A 20108-nucleotide genomic window follows, 5' to 3' on the forward strand; every position below is an offset into this window, starting at 1 on the left:
AAATAAGACTAAACATACTCCCGCAAATAATTAAAATTACAGCTACCATGTGTCGTTATCATTATGATGATCATGACGATATCATAATGAATTATTCACGATTTCACGCGATCCAATTAATTTGGTCGAACAGTTTAATTTTATTCAAGTTATTTTCTCTGTCTTTTTTCTTTCAAATCTATTCTATTGACGGACATATTCCTTACGCGCATATATTTTTGTGTAATCCACAATTTTTAGTTCTTAACAAAATGGTTTATTAATGAATCTATGATAAAGTTGAGAGGAAACAAAGTAAGAGCATGCTATGATTGGGGTGCGAACCTTTTTTTTTTGTCATTTTTGAAGGAAATATATTTTTCTAAAATTACTTCGGTCAAATGAATAGTGGTCAAAGAGAATTAGAATTTTTTTTTTTTTTATATATTTGTTTTTGTATTTTATATTTTTTAATTATTGTTGAAATAAGTTAGTAATTATAAATCTAATACATATGTTATTATAAATAAATATTATATATAAAATTACGAATATTAAGTTAAATAATTCTAATATTATTTTATAAAAAGTTGAGTAATATATAGATTAAACATTCATGTATAGAAAATAGTAGAGAGCTAATATTTCTAATAAAAGATAATTACTATTAACCTAAATATAAGATAAGTACAAAAGAAAAATATTGACTTTTAAATATGTATGCTTACCATTTAATTTTATAAGTAGTTTACATTTATTTTTAAATTTTTACCTTTAGAATGTGATAAATTTTAACCGGACTCCATCCTAGCTTTCTAATAAGATCCACAGCTGTATATTATGTGTTCATGTATTCAAGGAGAGTATTAGGCATATTATTATCTATTTATAAAATTTTAACCATAAACCATTTTAAAATGGAGAGAATAATTCTAACTAACATTTATATATCTCAAAAAGTTATCAAATAAAAAGATTTTGCTAAATTAAAATGCTTTCTTTCTAAAATAAAAATATTATTTTTTAATTATATAAAATATCATCAATATTATATTTTATATTAAAAATTTAAAATACAACTTATAAAACAACATAAAAATGTTATTTTCATCAAAATTTTTATTTATAATAATTTTAATAAATAGATGCGAGACACTTAAAATTTAAAATATAAAAGTGTCGCGAACAAAATCCGAGAAAATTGACTACTTACATAGAAATTATTAAAATAATTTGTATATAAAAATAATAATTAAAATATTAATATATATTATATTAAATAATTTATTATTATTTAACCATTTTTAACTACCAGTTAATTGCATCTGAGTATTTATATTTTATCTAGAAATTAAATTACCCTTAATATAAAGAGTATGATAGAAATAATGAAGTTCAAATGATTGTGATGTGGAAGATGTCGGTGCGTGAAGGGACAGGATGACACCCAGGAATTTGTAAGGGAAGGAGAGGAGGGGGCCCCACGTAGTGAACAGAATTAGTGAGATGGAAGCGGGTGTTGAAGCACGTGTCCTGAAGCCAAGCATGTTGGTCCACGTGACTAGGGGGGGCAGTTTTCCCATTCCACGCTTCCTTCTTTTCCGCATCTCTCATCCCCCACGTGAACTCCACTCGCACTTGTCCCCAACGCCTCTCCCCCTCTCCGTTTCTTCTCATTATAAATCCAAATCTATCATCACATTTACTTTATGTCAATAGTCAATTATTAACTTCTTATTTCTTTTCATTTATCAAAAAATCACTTTTTTTTTTTATAACCAAAAGAGGTGTTAGTAGTTAATTAACTAGTACTAGTAAGTTACTTATCACACTCACAAAGTTTTTATTGTGGACGTATGATCATGCACTTTGAGAAAAATAAGGACTATGATGTTTTTTAAAAATTAATTTCTTATTAAAAATTAAAAATAAATTATTTTAAATTTAAATTATTTATATAAAATAATAAATAAAAGTTAAAAAATTATTTAATTAACAAAAAATTCATCGCTCTTAGTAAAAATAATTTAGGATAGATAAACCATAATTATGAGCTTATAAGGAAGGGAAAGAGGAAATAATGAATTTCTTTTGCAAATTAATTAACCATCTATGAAGTACGAATATTTTACTAATTTATTATATTTGTGTATTCAATATATTTTAGATACGATATTTGTTGTTATTTATCCAATATGTGTATCTTTTATATCTAATTGTGTCTTAAAATAAAATATAAAATTATTATTAAGACACTTTTTGAATATTCCTAAATACTATTATGTATCAGAGTATTTAGCTTTATTTTTAACATGTATTATTGAAATGAGTTTAAAAATAATATATATTATTAATTATTAAAATAAAATTTTTTTAAATATTTTATATCAATAAAATATCAAAATATAATTATAACTTATCTAAAAAATTTATAAGAATTTCAAATTAGTGTGTCTATGTGTTTCGTGTTGTGTTGTGTTCGTACATCATAGCTAAGTAGCTAACAGCTAATGCGTTTAATTAGTTTGTATTTTTATTTTCAAAATTTTTTGAATTTTGTGAAAAAAAGAAAACAAAAAGTGAAAACAGAAAATAGAATTTTATTATTTTTACTATTTTTACTTTTTTCTTTATAAAATCTAGAAAGCAGAAAACACTAAAAATAAAAACAGAAAATAAAAACACAAACCAAATATACCTTTAAAATTTTGAATTTTTTATAAATTAAATTTTTATAGATAGGCAGACTAAAAGAATTTTATACAAAATATCACTAATATATTATTATATTATTAAAAGTCACTAATATTTAAATTTATTATTTCAGTTATATATAACAATATTTTAATTAGTTAATTTTAAAAAATTATTTATATTATTAGTATATTAAAATTAATTTGTAATACTTTTAAAAATCAAATATATTTATTATTGTCTTTTTCTAGAAAATAGGAAGATTATTAGGCATAATATTAAAAGATAAAAAGATAGATGATTCCTAAAGTAAATGTGTAAATAAAAAGTTTATGTTTCAGGTGTGGAAAACTCACAAGAGATGGTTGTTGGAAGGGGAAAAAAGGTTTGAGAAAATGGTGTTGATGGCTGGGGAGGGCCCTCGCATGGTAACCGCACGATATGTGTATATGAGTGTCACATAGGGTAAGGGATACAATATTATAAAATAATACAATAATTAATAACATGATGGTATAATAGGGACCCAGCATGGGACAAGAAAAATAAGATGAAAAGGTTATCTGTTTGGTTCATCCAACCCAATCCAATCCAATCCAATCCAATCATGACCATTACCTAGCTTCGTTGAATTGGACAATGAGTGCTGTAAATTGTAAAAAACAAGTCAATGGATACATGATGATGATGTTTCTTACAGTGACACTTCACCTAAGCCGTTCATACTTGGAGCCACCTTATCTTTTCCTTTAGGAGAAAATATTTCATTCATTTTTCTGCTTTTATTTTCACACAATTAAATAGTAATTAAAATATAAAAAATTATTAAAAAATTATCAGATTTTATTATTTTTTATTATTAATTAGCTATTAATATTTAAAAATATAAAATATATAAAATATGTTGTTAAATTACTAAACTAAAAAAATTGAGTTGATAACTAAATAATAATTAAAAATAATAAATTCTGATAATTTTTAATATTTTTCTTAAAATATTTAATAAAAAATATAATTTCCATCAATGGCAATTTTATCTAGAACCCTTTTTAGCCACTTTTAATAATTTAATATATTATCAGTACAAAATAATTTTATATATACAATTAATTATATAATCTTAAGTTAATAAAAATAATTTTTTATAATTATTAAAAAATTAATATAATTAAATTATTGTATAAAATATTTTATATTGTTAATATATTAAAATTAATTTTTTAAAGGTTTAATTAATAATATTATTTATTGACCAAGAAATTATAGTATAATTTTTCATACTCATTTAAGAGGTCGTAAGTTCGAATTTCTCACAAAAAAAAATGTTGTTTATTGCAATTCGGTACTGTGGACAGTATGGAATGGAAACCATGTGGGTTTATTACGGGCTTGTTGGATTTGCCTAATAAAGGAATTTAAGTGCACCATCCCTCCTTCCTATTTTAATCCCAATAAACGGTTCAATTATTTTCTTATTGTAAAAGATGGAGATCTTTGGCAATATTCAAACTACAATTATTAATGCCTCGCATTTGTACATGCATCTTGCAGTCATCATGAAACGAAAACAAAGAGATTCCGTGTCAATATCAATTGATGACCTTATTTCTGATATATAGCTTTTAGAATTTTAGTGTCAAAAGAATAATAATTTTTAATTTGAATAAATAGGAAAACAAAACCACTTGGTTTTAAAATGTACTAGTGCCACTATGAGCATGTGTTAATTGAATAAGTAGTTTTGTAATAATCATTTAATGATATTATGTGCACCTAGATTTGAATGACCTCTTGTCACTATATTCTCTTAGTGGGAAAACAACATTTTATCTTTTTTATTTAAAATAAATAGAGTTGTACTAAGCATAAGCGATGTATATAAGAGAAATTAAATTAGTACTTTTTAAAAGAGCATTTTTATATTAATTTTGAGTATTATATTTAAGTATACATTTTCAAAGTTTATCAAAGGAAGTTGTAATTACTAAATTATTATTCATATATATTTAAGTTTTAATATCTAATTATTTTAATAATAAACAAAAAATATAGTTATTACCTTTATTCCAAATTACCAATTTCTTCTTAAAAACGTGATAAATTAATAAGTAAAAATATAGAATTTAATTTTAAAAGTTATGTGGATCATTAGAAATACTATTATAATAAATTTAATATTTAATATGTGTAATTTCTTCTTAGTAATTGAGATATGTTCATTTTTATCCTTATACATAACTCCATTTAATTAGTATGCATTTGAAATAAATAAAATACTTTTAAACTTTATATACTTTGTACTGATAATTAGGATCATGGGGCATATGATAGGAAATAAAATTTCTCAAATTTTTTGAATTAATGTCATCAAATATGATTTTTATATATCAATTTAAAAGTTTTTACATTAAAATTAATATTATATTATCATATTAATAAAAATATTTAATTTTAAATTTACTATTTAAAAAAAATTAATCTAAATACATTTTTGATATTGTGAATATATTAAAATTAATTAGAATAAAAATGAGCATTTGTAAATTCCTTTGGTTGTGACTTGTGAGGAAGAAAAGGTGTAAGGTGTGAAAAGAGCCTATGTATTTTACCAAATGGTCAAAGGGGGTGTGAGATGAAGAAAGTGGGTGGAGAGAGTTAATGAAAATGAGTAATAAAAGGAGAGAGAGAAGAATCAAAAGAAAAGGGTGAGTATTATTATTATTTGGGGGGCAACACCCATGATTCTGATTATTCATAATTGCCCCCTCCCCTGTCCCTGACATCACTCAACACACCACCACTTCCCCACTACTTTCTATATAATCCCCCCTCTCCTCTCTAACTTCTCTCCAAACAAACCACTCCAAACCTCTCTCTCACTCTCATGACCATGGAAAACCAAGATTTGGGGCTCAGCCTAAGTTTGAGCTTCCCTCAACAACAACTCAATCTCATCCCTTCTCCCTACAAAACCCCTTCTTGGAACAACCAACCCTTCAATTCTTCAGGTGGGTATTTTTTTTCGATTATTCTTTCTTTTACCTTTTTCTCCCTTACATGCATGCTTCTAGTTTATTCGGATCTGGTCCCTTTTTTCTTTGCCTCAATTAAAAGTAGCATGCGTGGCCTGCTTACGTTCCTAAAAAACAACCTCTTTCTTCACCCTCCCTCTTTCACTCTTTTTTTTCTTAATTAAAATTTGTTGTTTCACATGCAGATAATCGAGATTCGGAGACATGCAGGGGCAGTGCTGAAGGTGGATCGTTCCTCCTCCGGGGGATCGACGTGAACAGCTTGCCGTCCGGCGTGGACTGCGAAGACGACGCCGGAGTGTCGTCGCCGAACAGCACAGTTTCGAGCGTGAGCGGCAAGAGGAGCAGCGAGAGAGAACAAAATAATGCCGAAGATCACGACACGGAGAGAGCTTCTTCCAGAGGCATCTCCGACGAAGAAGACGGTGAAACCTCCCGCAAGAAGCTCAGGCTCTCTAAGGACCAATCCGCTGTCCTGGAAGAGAGTTTCAAAGAACACAACACTCTCAACCCCGTAAGCAACCACCACCATACTCAAATTAAACAACCTTCATAACTCCTATGTTTTTGTCTCTTACCTATGCCTTCTTCTGCAGAAGCAAAAGTTAGCACTAGCAAAGCAGCTTGGCCTTCGCGCAAGACAAGTTGAAGTCTGGTTCCAAAACAGAAGGGCAAGGTTGGTATTTCACACTTTCTTCCACCTCTTTTATTTATTTATTTATCACTTTATTTATTTACGGTTTATTTCATTTTTCAGGACGAAGCTGAAGCAAACAGAGGTTGACTGTGAGTTTCTAAAGAGATGCTGTGAGAATCTAACGGAGGAGAATAGGAGACTACAGAAGGAGGTTCAAGAACTGAGAGCACTCAAGCTTTCCCCTCAGTTCTACATGCAGATGAGTCCGCCAACTACCCTCACCATGTGCCCTTCGTGTGAGCGCGTCGCTGTTCCTCCCTCAGCCGTCGATCCCGCCACGCGTCATCATCAGATGCCACAACCCCATCACCACACTCGGCCCATTCCAATTGGGCCCTGGGCCGCTGCTCCTCCTGTCTTCCGTCCCAGGTCGTGACGTGCACGCCTAAGACGAAACAAACGACATCGTTTGGGACAAAAGAAACGCACCCCCAAATTGAAAATATTAATAGGGTGTAATAGCGTACCCATGAATTCTGCGATCAAAGTATGGTCTAAGATATGGTGGTTAGGGAAATGATTTGGTGGGTCTACAATGTTTTGTATTAATTTGACCCATCATCTTTCTTTTCGTTTAGGGGGCATGACCTATTCTAGCTAGTACTAGTTAGGGTGTTTTTTGTTTCCACTCTTCAAAAAAAAAATATATACTTACTTTTCGCCCCCCTTCAAGCTCTCATCATTAATATGAGACTTTGTGTAAAGTGAAATCGTCTAATTAATTAATTAATTAGTTATATTTTGTAATTTTTTTTCTTTTAATTTCTCCCCCTTAACCTAACAGCAAGTTGAATTTGGTTGATGAGATTAAGGAAATGTTTCAAAGTTTGATTTTTGTATACGTGGAGATCCGTAGGGACTAATTGCGGTTTAGCGTGTCAATTTGTCTGAGCTAAAGATAAAAATAATAATAATAATAAAAGGAATAGTAAATCATTTGAATAATTTGTTGTCAACTTGTCATAAAAAGCGGCAAACATTAGCTTAACATTTTTGGGATATTAATATTATTGAGTCCGGAAGATGACGCTTTCTAATTATAAAAGGTGAAGAACCTGAATTGGTGAATCACTATTAGAAGGGATTAAGGAGCATTTTACTATTGTCTGGTTAAATTGGCTAAATACACATTAAGCGTGTGGGGGCAATTAATTAATCTTCTTTGGAGCCTAGTGCGTTTATTCTCTCATCATACTCTACATTATTGACTTTGCCTTCTTTGTAATTTTCTTCTTCCCTATTCTTTTCGTTTCCTACCTCTCACAAACTCACCAGGAAACACGTGGATTTAACGCTAAGATATTTAGTTAATAATAGATATGTTATATGTAACCCAAGAAAAAAGATTAAAATCTTTTTATGTACGTGCTTATGTATTATCATTTATCACAAAATACTGGTGCAGCTGCGCAGGGAATCAACTTAAAGGAAAAAAGGAACATACAAAATTCTAAGCAAACTATTATTCTATCTCGTTTGACATAGTTGTTATGTTTACCCCTAACTTTTTCTTTGATTTAATTCTGCGTTATTAAAAAAATAATATAAGAGTCTTGCTGAAAGACACATTTTAAGAGTATCGCAAAAGAAATTATTTTGTTAAAGTTATTGATAAAATAATTTTTTATATTTTTAATACATTAAATACATAAAAAGTTAAAAATATTATTATATTATTAAAATATAAATTAATTAAAGATTTAACTAATATTTGCCTTAGGGATACATAATAAAATTACTATTCATAGAAATTTTTTAAATTTTTTAATAAATACTAAATAAATATATTAAAAATTTAAGTTTTTGTATTTTTAATACAAATTTTTTTAATTTGTAATATTAACATTTGTCTTTAGGACACAAGGTAGTTAAACCCTATAACTAAATTCTTAATATAAATAGATAAATGTGTATTCAGTACATTTCTTTTTTAATGAGCATTAAAAACAAAACAGAAGATTAATTTAAGAAGGATGAAATAGTATACTTAGAAAGAAGAAAGAAGGAAGGAAAAAAATATCTATACATACATTGGCTGTTTCATTTTCAAATATTGTTCAAAATCATATACTACGTTGAAATTGGCTGTTTTAATTTTATATTATACCATGATTTTCTCCCATCAGCATTCTCCAAGGATATTGTTCAAAATGTTGAAATCCAAATCATATTCCACGTTCCATGGTAGACTTCATAAGATTCTTGAAGGAATGGATTTCGAAACACATTCAAACTTGAAAGTACATGCATGCTAGGAAATAGGAACTCTTGTTTTATAGATCGCCGGTCAATAACACTTTCAAATTAAACCTTCTACGTGACTACTTGAAACTATATATATATTGCTACTTGGTATCATGATTTCATCATTGGGCGAATCTTGACTAGTCAAGAACTATGTGTTGTTGAAACAAAATTCTCAGATTGAGCAATCTCTTTTAAACAAGTGCTTGTGTTTGCATTTGAATGAAATTGGATAACCCGTAATCTGACTATGCTAACTGACTTTAATTTTCTGGTTTTCAAAACTTATTTTGTCTGTATTTAGGGACACATGCAGTTTGCCTACGTTCTTCTTTTCAAAGGTTGACTGGGTCCATTAGTAAAGTTACTTTATTTATTTCACTATAGCTAAGAAATATATAAATGATTGACTAATTCTTTTCTTCCCATAAGAGTTAGGATCATCTCCAATTCAATGGATTGCTGCTAGGTGGGACAATTTTATCAAAGCTAGCTTTAAATTGAGACTGTCCTTAAACCCATTATTTACTAAGGATCTGATTTTTGTTTTTTAAAGGCTAGCTTATTCTATAGGGAGTTGCTTTTTACTTAGCTCAAAGTTATTATCACTACCTTTATCTTTTTCTTTATTCTTTTACATGAAAATGGAACTTTTTCCACTTTACCTATTATCCAATATTGGCAGAAATAATTTATATACAGTAAAGCGTAAAATCTATATAAATAAATAAAATAAATGTATCATGATCAACAATCATTGTATTTGTATTTGAAGCCCAAGTGTTTCACCAATAATTCAATAAACACCGTTGAAACGGAAAAGGCTGAAAAAAAAAGGAAAAAGGAAAAAAGCTTCTTCACCTGTGAGTGGCATGATATTAGGGAAGGGGCCCATTGTTTATCTGCACATCCGAATGGCCCAGAAATTTCAGAGAAAAAGAAAAAAAGTATTCCCCATGAAATAGGAGCATAATGGCAAGAACAAACATATGTTGCAAGCAAGCTTTTCAGTTTTACTAACCTCCTGTATGACTTATTCCATGCATGATGATAAATAGAACAATGTTTCTTTTCTAATACAATAAATGTTAAATAAGGTAAACTGTTTTTGGCTAATTATTTTTTATTACAAACATTTTCGTACTACTAAATAGTCCTAGGTTTAAACGTAACCTGATCATACGTGGTTCATTTATTATTGACGACAGTTAGAGTTTCTACTACTTGATGAGGGCTCACTTTTCAAGGCATAGATGCAATGCACTCAAATTTCATTAATTTTGTAGCGCCCTATTGGTCTTGGTGGTGTAGACTGGAGTCCAATGAAATTTAAGCCTTGAATGCTGTAGGCCATGAATACGACAAGGACCCATTTAGTAATAAATTAAGGATTTAGAGGGGCCGAGAAAATTAACTTGCACAGGACATTTTATGGGTAAAATAAAAATGACTCATAATAACCAATGTGAGTAAATTAGCTACATGGTAGGTGGTGCTGTCCTTCAACCAACCCTTGTGATTATGAATGTCAAAAAGCTAACTTTTAATAATAAGGTCTACTATTGGCTTATTGAAATCGTGAAAAAGTTTGCTTTCTAAACTACAGTAGATGATAATGGACTTTTTTGCTATGAATTAATCATGGAAATACTTGGCCACCAATCCCAATCAATAAGTAGTATACTCTTGTAGTGTAATTTGGTGCAAATATCAGTTCAAACACATTTTCCTACAATTTTTCAAATGTTGTACAACAATCATCAAGTATAATAGGATGACCTCCCTTTTGGTTAGACACTGATCTTCGTTGTTGCCAATCAATCAATTAACCAATGAAACCATGTATGATGTACAATGTAAGGCCACCAGTATGGCAATGATCTATTTACTTATGCTTAAGCTGATGGTTATACCTCCATTGTTCGAAACAAGGCGGCTTCATTAGTGCTCTGATATAATTTTTCGCATTCTCGAGAAACCAGCCTTGCTGGTGTAATCTTCCTTCGATGAGTGGTCCTTCAAGTACGGCACTACATGTTTCTTCATATCTTCCACGGAGATTCCAAGGTGTTTTCCCGGAACACTAATGAAGTGGACTCTGCCAGCTTTATCCAGTGTTCTTAAACCAATCCAGTCTTCAATGTAAAGTTTTGTCTGAAAAGCAGATAAAGTAAGAAAAGAGGAAATATGTCAATGAAACAAGAAATTTTGTGACAGCTCACATTACATGGTTTGAAGAACCTTTCATCATAGTTTTTCAAATCTCACGTTGCATTGCTATGCTTTGATTTATGACTTTCAAAACATATGATTATTTGATATTAAAGCATTAATTTTTACGATATGCCATGAACTACAATTTCAACTATGAATTGATTCATATCTTAGAAGGCATTGATCCTAAGATCCTTCAATAGAAACAATGCGTTGGTGCTGATAGACTGAAACTTTTAGCTACAAAAGTCCCCTGCCAAACCATATATAGTGCAACAGTATGCAGCAAACAATTAGCATCAAATAATGCTGGGAAATGGGAAGCAAGTGTTTCAGTCTTTGGTGTTACGTTTGCTACTCAAAGGAAACTTATAGAATCTACTTTTAAGAAGTCGGGATGATAACAACACTTACGAACTCAAATAGATGACAGAATCTGAAGGCATGACAGCTAAATATCTAGAGCAGTCAAATTACAAGACATACCTCTTGAGGTGGTAAAACTGGGTTGAATTCGCCATCTGGGTAATATCCAAACCAGGAAGTTTCCTTTGGTATCAAAACAGTGTCTTGCTCAAACTGTTAATGTAGAAAGAAAGATGGTAAATAAATCAATTTGGCTTTCAGGAATTCAGCTAGAAAAATTCATAAATCATCAAAGATACCTGTAGAGGACTCACCATGATAAGTACCAAGTTCTTCAAGCTACTAAATCTTTCCTTGTAAGTGAAATTTCTCTTACTTGGTATCTCGTTGTTAAGCACTGGGAGAAACCTACATTTCTCCAAATAATCGGGTATAGCCTGAATTTAGAATTGATCTTAATGTCAAGGTTTGGATCAAATTTAAGCAAAGCAACCAGACAAGTAAGAATGGACGACAGTTGACTCCATTACGGTGATCGATAAAGATAGATATAACAAAGAAGTGAATTTTCATTCCTCAAATTGCTCTAGTTAGAGAAATAAGTCATCAGTCACAACTTCTTATCTTTTGAAGTATTAAACAGAGGAATACTCACATTTGGTAATTTAAGATATCCACTTGGAGCTAAGTGTTCCTGCAATTTTAAAAATTTGAGGTAAGTTCAATAACATGAGTTGCATGATGCTAAGTGCCAAGACAGTGAAAGAAAAAAAAAAATGAAATGATAGAGATGAATACTTGAATATAGTCACTGTAAACTTGTCCCTTGATGAGGCTGTCTGCAAGGATGCAGAAGATACCAGACTGTATAAAGCCAAAATGAAATACAATTTAATATATCAGAATCAGGCAAAAGAAAATTGGTATTTTGTCAAAATGTAGAGATAAAATCAGACAGAAGAGTTTTTATAAGTTTATCTAATATAATACTCTATAGAAGATAAATCTCCTTAAATAGCTTTGCTGTATTTCATGGAATCAAACATTGGGAGGAAATGAAATGAAAAATAGAGAAAAAATATAAGTTCTCACTAGGTTTTAAAGAGGACCATATGTTCGTTCCCGATTGCTCCTAGTCCTAGTCTCTATCTTCAGAAGGGGACAAAAGAGCTATGGTGAAGAAAGGTAGCTGAATCTCTTTTACATTATCCATCTTTGCTATTCTATCAAGGTAAAAGACATCGTTTAATTTTCGCTCCTCGTCTTCTCTTACACATTTTACGTATTTAATTGCAATATGTCAAGGATGCCATCAATCCAAATTGTTGAAAAGAATTTTCAAAATAAGATGCAAATGATGAGAGTTTCACATATTATTATTAGTTACATTGTTTGCACCTTCTTATAAAATAGCGGAAGTGGAGATTGATTAAAAAAAATATATACGGGAAGGTGGTAATATAGCATGCAGTATTTCCAAAATCAATAGCACAAGACACAGGAATTACAAATACATCATCCTGGAAAGATACTCACACCACATAGAGGAACTGAAGCAGTACCAGCATGAGGGCCTGCTAAGGATATAAAGTTTTTAACCTGTTCCAACAATAATATAGAACAAACCTCATGAATAAATTGACAATGGTAGAGGTAAAGTCATATTTATTATCTATAAACTTTTTCAGCTGTGGTACTGATAGCTACTTAATGTACTCAAATTTCATTGCATTTTCCAACAGGAAAATCAATAGTTCTTTATTGAAGAACTAATGCAGTCAAATTTCCCAATAATTTCGGAGACTGAGAAAACTTTCTTCATATTTCAGGGAAATTATTTTTAACTATATTTCCTGTTATTTAGATATTTGTTTATAATGCCAACAAGGAAATAGGTAGAGATATACATAAATCATCAGGTAAAATTTGGAAAAAAGTACTACACTTGGAATATTATAGATTCTTACAGGAGGTCCTCCTTCACAAAATTCCACAATGCCCCGGCCAATTAAATTTCCCTACAGAGCAAGAGAAATTCAAGAATAAAACAGAAGGTTTTAAGTTATGGAAGAAGCCAACAGGAATGAGCTATGAAACTAAGTAGTTGTTTAATATTACATGATGAATAGCTGAAAAAGGAAAAGTAATATCAGAGTTAGGTCATCTGCCCTACCCATCTCTCTTCTCAAACAAAATAAGTAACTAAATAATAGAAAATGTAAAATAAATATCACAAATTGTTACAAAACATGCTAAAAAAAATGCATAACAAGGAAAAGCAATGAAATATGTAACTAAGTGTTACAAAAAATATAATAAACTAAGATGAATTGCAAGAAAGCACACATAAACGACAAGGGAAATCAACAGCATTGTCACCAAATATCTGTCAAGGGGGACTTGGCTGATGCAAACCTTTACTAATGTCATCTATTTATAAAGCTTGGGTCTGAAATAACAGATAAATCATAACTTCATTGGATTACTTTGAATGTAAAAAGATTAGTCACAAGTATTCTGTCAGCATAACTTCCCTATTTTGTTGGAGGCACCTTAAATTCATTTAAAGCATTTGCAAAAACTTTCTAATATAGCACTCGTCAGCACTCATTGGCATTCCAAAGATTGAAAGAGAATTCACATGAACAGAGAAACAAAAGGAAAAAATTAGAAAAATCCAATTCTGTTGTCATACTTGTGAGAGCCCAACAATGTTGTATCCTCCCTTCAATTCTTTCATTTGCTTCACCTGCACGTGGTGGCAGGGGTCACATTTTCAAAAGGCAAAATTAGGTTTAAAAGCATAGCAAGAAATGTTACCATAATACTGCAGGAATCCTAATCACCTTTTCACAAACAATATTAGTCTGCAATCAAGTAAAAGAACACAAATGTTAAATAATAAATACTAGCAATTCCTTCCACTCAACATACCAAATCCTCTTTTTTCTTAACTATACCTGCTCTGTCAAAGGCAGAAACCATGAATCCCATGATCCATTGCCTATCTCACTGGAAAAATTGGGATACTTTATCAGTGAAGAAAGTTAAATTACAGCTTCAGCATGCTGAGTTCAAAACAGAACTGGGGAAAATACTAGAAATGATGCACCATAAAATAACTGTACTCTACATATAGGGAAGAAATTAATATAAAGAACAAGAGTAATGCAAGCATACACGCAGTATCCTTTCACACCCGAGAAGCTGTTCAATTCCTCAGTGAAAGTTTTCACTCCACGATTGGAGCACTGGTCTCCAATTCCTGCCACAAGAATTCATTGTAATACTAGTATAATGCTACCTAAAGATGGTGAAACCGTAACAAAATAAAGAACAATAATATAGCATCTTTAAAAAAAAAATCCTAAACATCCTCCTAAATACTGAATAAGTTAGATAATTTCAAAGTCTTGAAATCTTGTAAAAGAATCACTCATTCCTTGACTTAGCTACACTTAAATCAGCAAACTCAACTAGTAAACTTGTAAACTCAGTCTAGGGCCTAAACTTGTCAATCATAAGAGTCATGAGTTTTAACCGGATAGTTTGATAACCTTGTCTAGGAGGATGTATTTAGAAAGATAATCAATAATTTAACTAGAAATAGAATAAATTCCCAAAAAAATGCAACAAACAAGTAGCGCAGGCTGCAACCTATATGAGTAATAGTATATGATGTGATATGAAACATGAAGGCTTTTCAGAAACCGAATCCGTGTAAAATCGGAAACATATGTGGCAGAAATTGGAAAGGAGTAACCGAAATTAAATATTAGAACTACTATAGTCAAATGGAAAAGCAGAATGAATAATAATTAAAAAGACAGTGTAACTAAACTCATTTATACCAAAGTTTACTACATTTATATGAAGGTAAGCAAGTAAGTAAAAGTGAGATACCATGGAGGACGATAAAGGGAATGGAGTAGGCGAGGGGGAAGATTATGAAGAGAATCGCCATTGCCATGGCCATCGCCATCGCCAAGTCGCAAGGGGTTGAGGAAGGTGCGTTTGGTGTATTGTAGTGTAGTCAAGGCTTCAACTTGATTCTAACCAACTACTACTCCCAACGCTTATTATTGTGTTCCCATTCCTGTTAGGCTGTTAGTTACTAATAACGACAATCACGCCCTTCAATTAAAATTGCTACCCTCAACTCACATTAAGTATTTTTCATATTTAATAAACTTGACTAAATTATTATCTAGTAATTTTTAATTATTAATTTTATATAAAACTAACTACATATAAATTTTTATTATTTTCGTTCCCTCAATCATATATACTCACCATATCTTAAATAATAATATTATAATATTCAATATTTATGAAAAATTTAATTATTTATCTCTATATAAAGGTTTGATTGTTATTATGATGATAAATTATTCTGTAAAAAATATAAATAATATTTATAAATACATAAAAATAATCAAGTTTTAGGAGTTTTAATATTTTTAGAGTTTTTTAGTTTTTAATTTAAAAAATTAACTAATTAATCAAAAAAATATAATAAAATTATGAATTTAATTTTAACAAACAGATAATTTTATTTTTTAAATAATGAGTGTTATATATGTATATTAAAAACCTGTCATTCATCAAATTAATTATCTGTAAAAAATATATATTAGAATATAAAATATATATTAAAAATAGATTAAATAACGTATATATTTAACATAAATATAATAACTGATTTAATAGTTGATATTATGACTAGTTTTTAGTATATATATAACGTTTTTGTTTTAAAATAACAATCCATACAAATTAAATACATGAAATACTATTCTTTGAACTGAGAATTCGCTCTTATGAGAAGAAATTATTATGGTGCATGAGGTAGATAAGTTTGTTTTCTTTCCATTAAATTCAAAGACGATGCAAGGCTAAAATTTACAGGGAAGATTGATTTCCAGATGACTTAACCAGCATGTGCCTAATCCTTTTACTTGTAAGCTTCCATTACTTCATGGACAACCAAGCCGACAGTTAAAGCGTGCACGACTCATATATGTGGCCAATTGGCCCTTAAGCATTAAGGTTAATTTTTTTTTTTTTTTGTCAGTGAATTGGACAACTTCCAATTCTAGGTACCCTAATAAATTGAACAATCATCAATTCTAGATACATATTCCATCCACACACTCTTCACATTTTTTTACCACATTTTTTCTTCAATTGCAATCTCTAGAATTTGAACCTTAGACCTTTAAAGTAAAGAGGAGGAGATATGTCATGTGAAATAAGGTTCGTTGGTATTAAAATTAATTTTTAATTTGGTGTCAAAGCCCATGGTCTTTTAGCCCATCTTTAAAGTTGGATCCCTCATCACTGAACCTCATTCCCATTACATGGGCTGTGTCACTGGCCCGTTTTAATAACAAGAAAAAAAAAAAACTCCCAGCCTTATTTACAGTTTGATTTCTCAATAGGTTAAACCACTAAAAATGCATTTGAATTATTTTGTCATTGCAAAAATTTTTAAAAATTTTATTATCAACAAAAATATTTTTAATTATTTAAAAACGTGACAAAAATGCGCATCTATGAACTGAAATGTTCTAGATTAATGCAAAAGAATCATGTGACAAACGGTAGTTCTTATTTGGAACGTGGGACTCTAACATTTGCAAATAAATCGGTCCAACCTATTCGAATAGAGTAAACTACCCGACCCACTGCAGATAGGGTAGAAATCGGTTCAGGTATGCCTGCGGGTAGGGTAGGATACGGGTTTAGAATGTATCCTATTCTACCCTATCCGCACCTCATATATAACACATATTTTATAAAAATTAGGTATATAGTGAAGGAAGTGAGAGTTGAACTAACTCACAACCCTCCTCATGTAATGACTTACAATAAGTGAACAACCATAAATTAGTTAGTTAATTTAGTAATTTAGAATATTAGTTTTTTATTTTATGTTATTAATATGTATGAAATTCAGAATGATTGAATTTTATATTTACTTTAAAAAATTTGATATTTCTGCGGATAGAATAGGGTAGAGTAGGGTTTAAAACTTTAGGGTGTGGGTAGGATTAGGGTTGAGAGATTCTCAACCCACAGATAGAGTAGAGTAGAATTTTAATGAAATTTTTAACTTGCGAGTAGGGTTAGGGTAGGATTTAGACCCTACTTTATCTTACCCATTGCTAACCTTAGAAGCAAATCTTTAATCACACTAGATATTTTTGACATATTTTAAAATTATTTACAAATATTTTCGTTGATAATAAAATTCAAAAATATTTTTATCAGTGCCAAGTTACATGCATTTTTTTTTATCGTTTATCCTTTCTCAATACTATCCGTTGACCAAAATGGCAAAAACTATGATATTGACTTGAAGGTAGACTGTCTTTGAGTTTGAGGTGCAGGCAAGAAAAAATTTATTTAAGAGAATACTAAAAGTCAGAAATTTAATTGTCAAAGTTTTAATTAGGCATGGCATCTACAAGTAATCAACACCCATTGAATCTTAACATATTCCTACTAGAATTCTGGTTATATATACTCGTAACCAATCTTTTTTCCTATGAATATTTTCCAACCATTAAAGCAAGTTAGCAATCTAACAGTAACAGCTTAAAGGATATATGAATATATATGAGCCATTAGTAACACCTCTGTTTAAAGTCTTTTTTACATTGAGCAGTAATATTTTGCTCTTGGCAAAGCTTACAACAGCTTTTTCTTTTTCCAATTTAGTACAAAACATATAACTATCACAAAACTTTAGAATATAGTGGAGTAGACATTTGGCAAGCTCTGCAATAATGGGTCCTCTTTCTCACTGCAATTCCATGTGGACCCAGTAACCTTTATTATGCTTATCATCATAAGTGCAATTGCCACCGCCAAAGAACACATGCTCAATCCTAAAACTGGACACAAGGTTCAAACATAAAGTTAAAAATTATAGAATCTTCATGCAATACAATAATTACTGATGTACTATAAGAAATTTCTTAATGTCTCATAAAATATACATGCTGACATTAAAATTTCTACTCGCGTGATTATGAATTAACAAAGTACAAACTAATATAAATGAAAAAAGATTAATTTTTACCTGTGTAACGTGTTGTGTGGGAATCTGTGGTCTTGCTTATTGCTTTATCTTTTCTTTCTTCAGAATGCGGCAAGTTCCATGTCAATGCAAGACCAAGACTATTGTCTGAGATATAAGGGCTATACTCAAAGGGAATTGCCACGGTTTTGAAACCGTTGCAAGAACCAGGCACATGCAGTTCAGGGTCGACAGTGTAAACATGAGAACCTGAGGCACTCAAGCATGGAACCTCAGTGAAAGAAGGGGTAGATAGCTTTGTAGAGCAATTGAGGTATGTGTAGTTCTTCAGAACATGGTAGTATTGGAAAGGTGTAGATGAGAGATTGAGGTTGAGAAAGACACCATGAACACAGTTCTTGGGATCAAGAAGCTGAATCTTTTTGGTATCATAGCTAATGGATTTGACAACCAAATCACCATAAGATGGAAAATGGATAGTGGTGAGGTTTTCCTTGCAGAGGAGTTCAAAGCCAGGGAGGGATCCTTTTATGTGGAATGGATAGTGGATGGAAGGGCCATCATGGCTGCACTTGGATGAATCATGGTAGCTTGAATATGTGGCTTTGGTGGTTGAGGTTTGGAAGGTTAAAACCAAGAGGAGAATGAAGAAGAAGAAGAAGGAGAAGTAGGTGAATGAAGCCATCGGTTATTGACTTGAAAATGCAGAACAAGTCTTGAAGGACAATTAGAATAATAGGATGTGTGAGGCACTCTTTGCCAGTTCTTAACTAGTTATATTGGTTGGTGGGGTCAGGGGTGGAATAAAATTCCAACACCAGCAATCCTAATCTACCATTTAAAGATCCTTCACAATTCTAGTAGCACATTTTCTTTCTCTTTTTCCAAGTTTACTATTTGGAATTTTTTTTTTCATTCTTAAGGGCTTGTTATTCAATAAAAAATATTATACTATTTATTAATTAGACAAATTTTAACTTTCTATTTTGTTAAGTTTTATATGAATAGTTGAGATTTAAAAGAGTCATCTACTAATTAATTGAGTTAGCCATATATTTTTCTTTTTAACTTTCAGATGGACTACATATTTTTTTTTTACAAATTGTAAAACATACAATTTATTTATTTTTATTTATTTCCTCTAATAGCAGGTGTTTTTCAAAGAGCGTTGTACTCCCTATTTATTCAAAATGCATTATCATTGGCTGAGTTTTTTCAATAATAATAAAAATAAAAGCAAAATTGAATGGACAAACGCCACAAAACTAAAAGTACATGATTTCTTACAAGTTTCTACAAGGTATGGTGTTGATGTGGGTCATAAAGGTTAAAGATGAGGACTTTGGGTGGGGACAAATAAATAAACCTGTAAACCCCTTGCTAAGGAACGAGCAGGAGCAGAATCTCTCAAAAAGTTACACATGGGCCTAAATTGAATGTTGACCTGAAACAGAAATGTGAAATGTCCCTTGTGACCTGGTCGCCTATCACCATCATAATTTTCTGTCTCATTTGCTTGACTTGGAGCTGTACTAGTCTATGTGGAAAATACAAGTCATTTTTATTAGAAAAAGATAAGAAAGTTCTCTTAATAAATAAGAATCCAACGAGGGTGTTATGTAGAGTAAACTTGTCAGCATGGTTAAAAGGCAATCAAGTGATTCTGTATTTATATATAATGTGTATGCCAGTATCTGTATAACAATATTAATGACAGTAGCCTATTTAAGATACCATATGATTATATTCCGTTCCTTGTTACTATCAAAGACTGTTTCTTTACGAAATTTGCCGGTACAAAGCACAGCTAGAACCTAGAGCATCATCCCTTTGCGTG

At 30.6% G+C, this 20108-nt stretch overlaps 3 protein-coding genes across 7 annotated transcripts; 1 reads left to right on the forward strand and 2 right to left on the reverse strand.

The window, feature by feature from the left end:
* The first annotated feature begins 5249 nt into the window (after positions 1–5249).
* Positions 5250–7149, forward strand: LOC112800358 (homeobox-leucine zipper protein HAT4-like). Its single transcript, XM_025842594.2, has 4 exons — positions 5250–5681; positions 5891–6219; positions 6302–6381; positions 6463–7149. The coding sequence occupies exons 1-4, from the start codon at positions 5558–5560 to the stop codon at positions 6776–6778; spliced, it is 849 nt and encodes a 282-aa protein (XP_025698379.1). The 5' UTR covers positions 5250–5557; the 3' UTR covers positions 6779–7149.
* A 2241-nt stretch (positions 7150–9390) lies between these two features.
* LOC112800357 (uncharacterized) lies at positions 9391–15383 on the reverse strand. 5 transcript variants are annotated; one of them, XR_011861851.1, is made up of 14 exons: positions 15130–15383; positions 14407–14491; positions 14187–14238; positions 14073–14093; positions 13922–13975; positions 13194–13244; positions 12763–12825; positions 12025–12090; positions 11882–11920; positions 11541–11663; positions 11347–11439; positions 10560–10800; positions 9886–9989; positions 9391–9548 (listed from the first exon to the last, which is right to left on the reverse strand). XR_011861851.1 is itself a non-coding variant. In XM_072196318.1 (13 exons), the coding sequence occupies exons 1-12, from the start codon at positions 15206–15208 to the stop codon at positions 10588–10590; spliced, it is 939 nt and encodes a 312-aa protein (XP_072052419.1). In that variant the 5' UTR covers positions 15209–15383; the 3' UTR covers positions 9391–9548; positions 10560–10587. The 5 variants fall into 5 exon arrangements, 4 of the variants coding, with proteins under 4 accessions (XP_072052419.1, XP_072052420.1, XP_025698378.1 ...); XM_072196318.1 differs by lacking the exon at positions 9886–9989; XM_072196319.1 differs by lacking the exon at positions 9391–9548 and having other exon boundaries at positions 9692–9989.
* A 2430-nt stretch (positions 15384–17813) lies between these two features.
* On the reverse strand, positions 17814–19108 carry LOC112800359 (RING-H2 finger protein ATL22-like). Its single transcript, XM_025842595.3, has 2 exons — positions 18314–19108; positions 17814–18125 (listed from the first exon to the last, which is right to left on the reverse strand). Exons 1-2 carry the CDS (start codon positions 18954–18956, stop codon positions 17977–17979), a joined length of 792 nt encoding a protein of 263 aa, XP_025698380.1. The 5' UTR covers positions 18957–19108; the 3' UTR covers positions 17814–17976.
* Between the last annotated feature and the right edge of the window lie 1000 nt (positions 19109–20108).

Source organism: Arachis hypogaea, chromosome 5 (genome assembly GCF_003086295.3).
Source record: "Arachis hypogaea cultivar Tifrunner chromosome 5, arahy.Tifrunner.gnm2.J5K5, whole genome shotgun sequence".
Classification (NCBI taxonomy): Eukaryota; Viridiplantae; Streptophyta; class Magnoliopsida; order Fabales; family Fabaceae; genus Arachis; species Arachis hypogaea.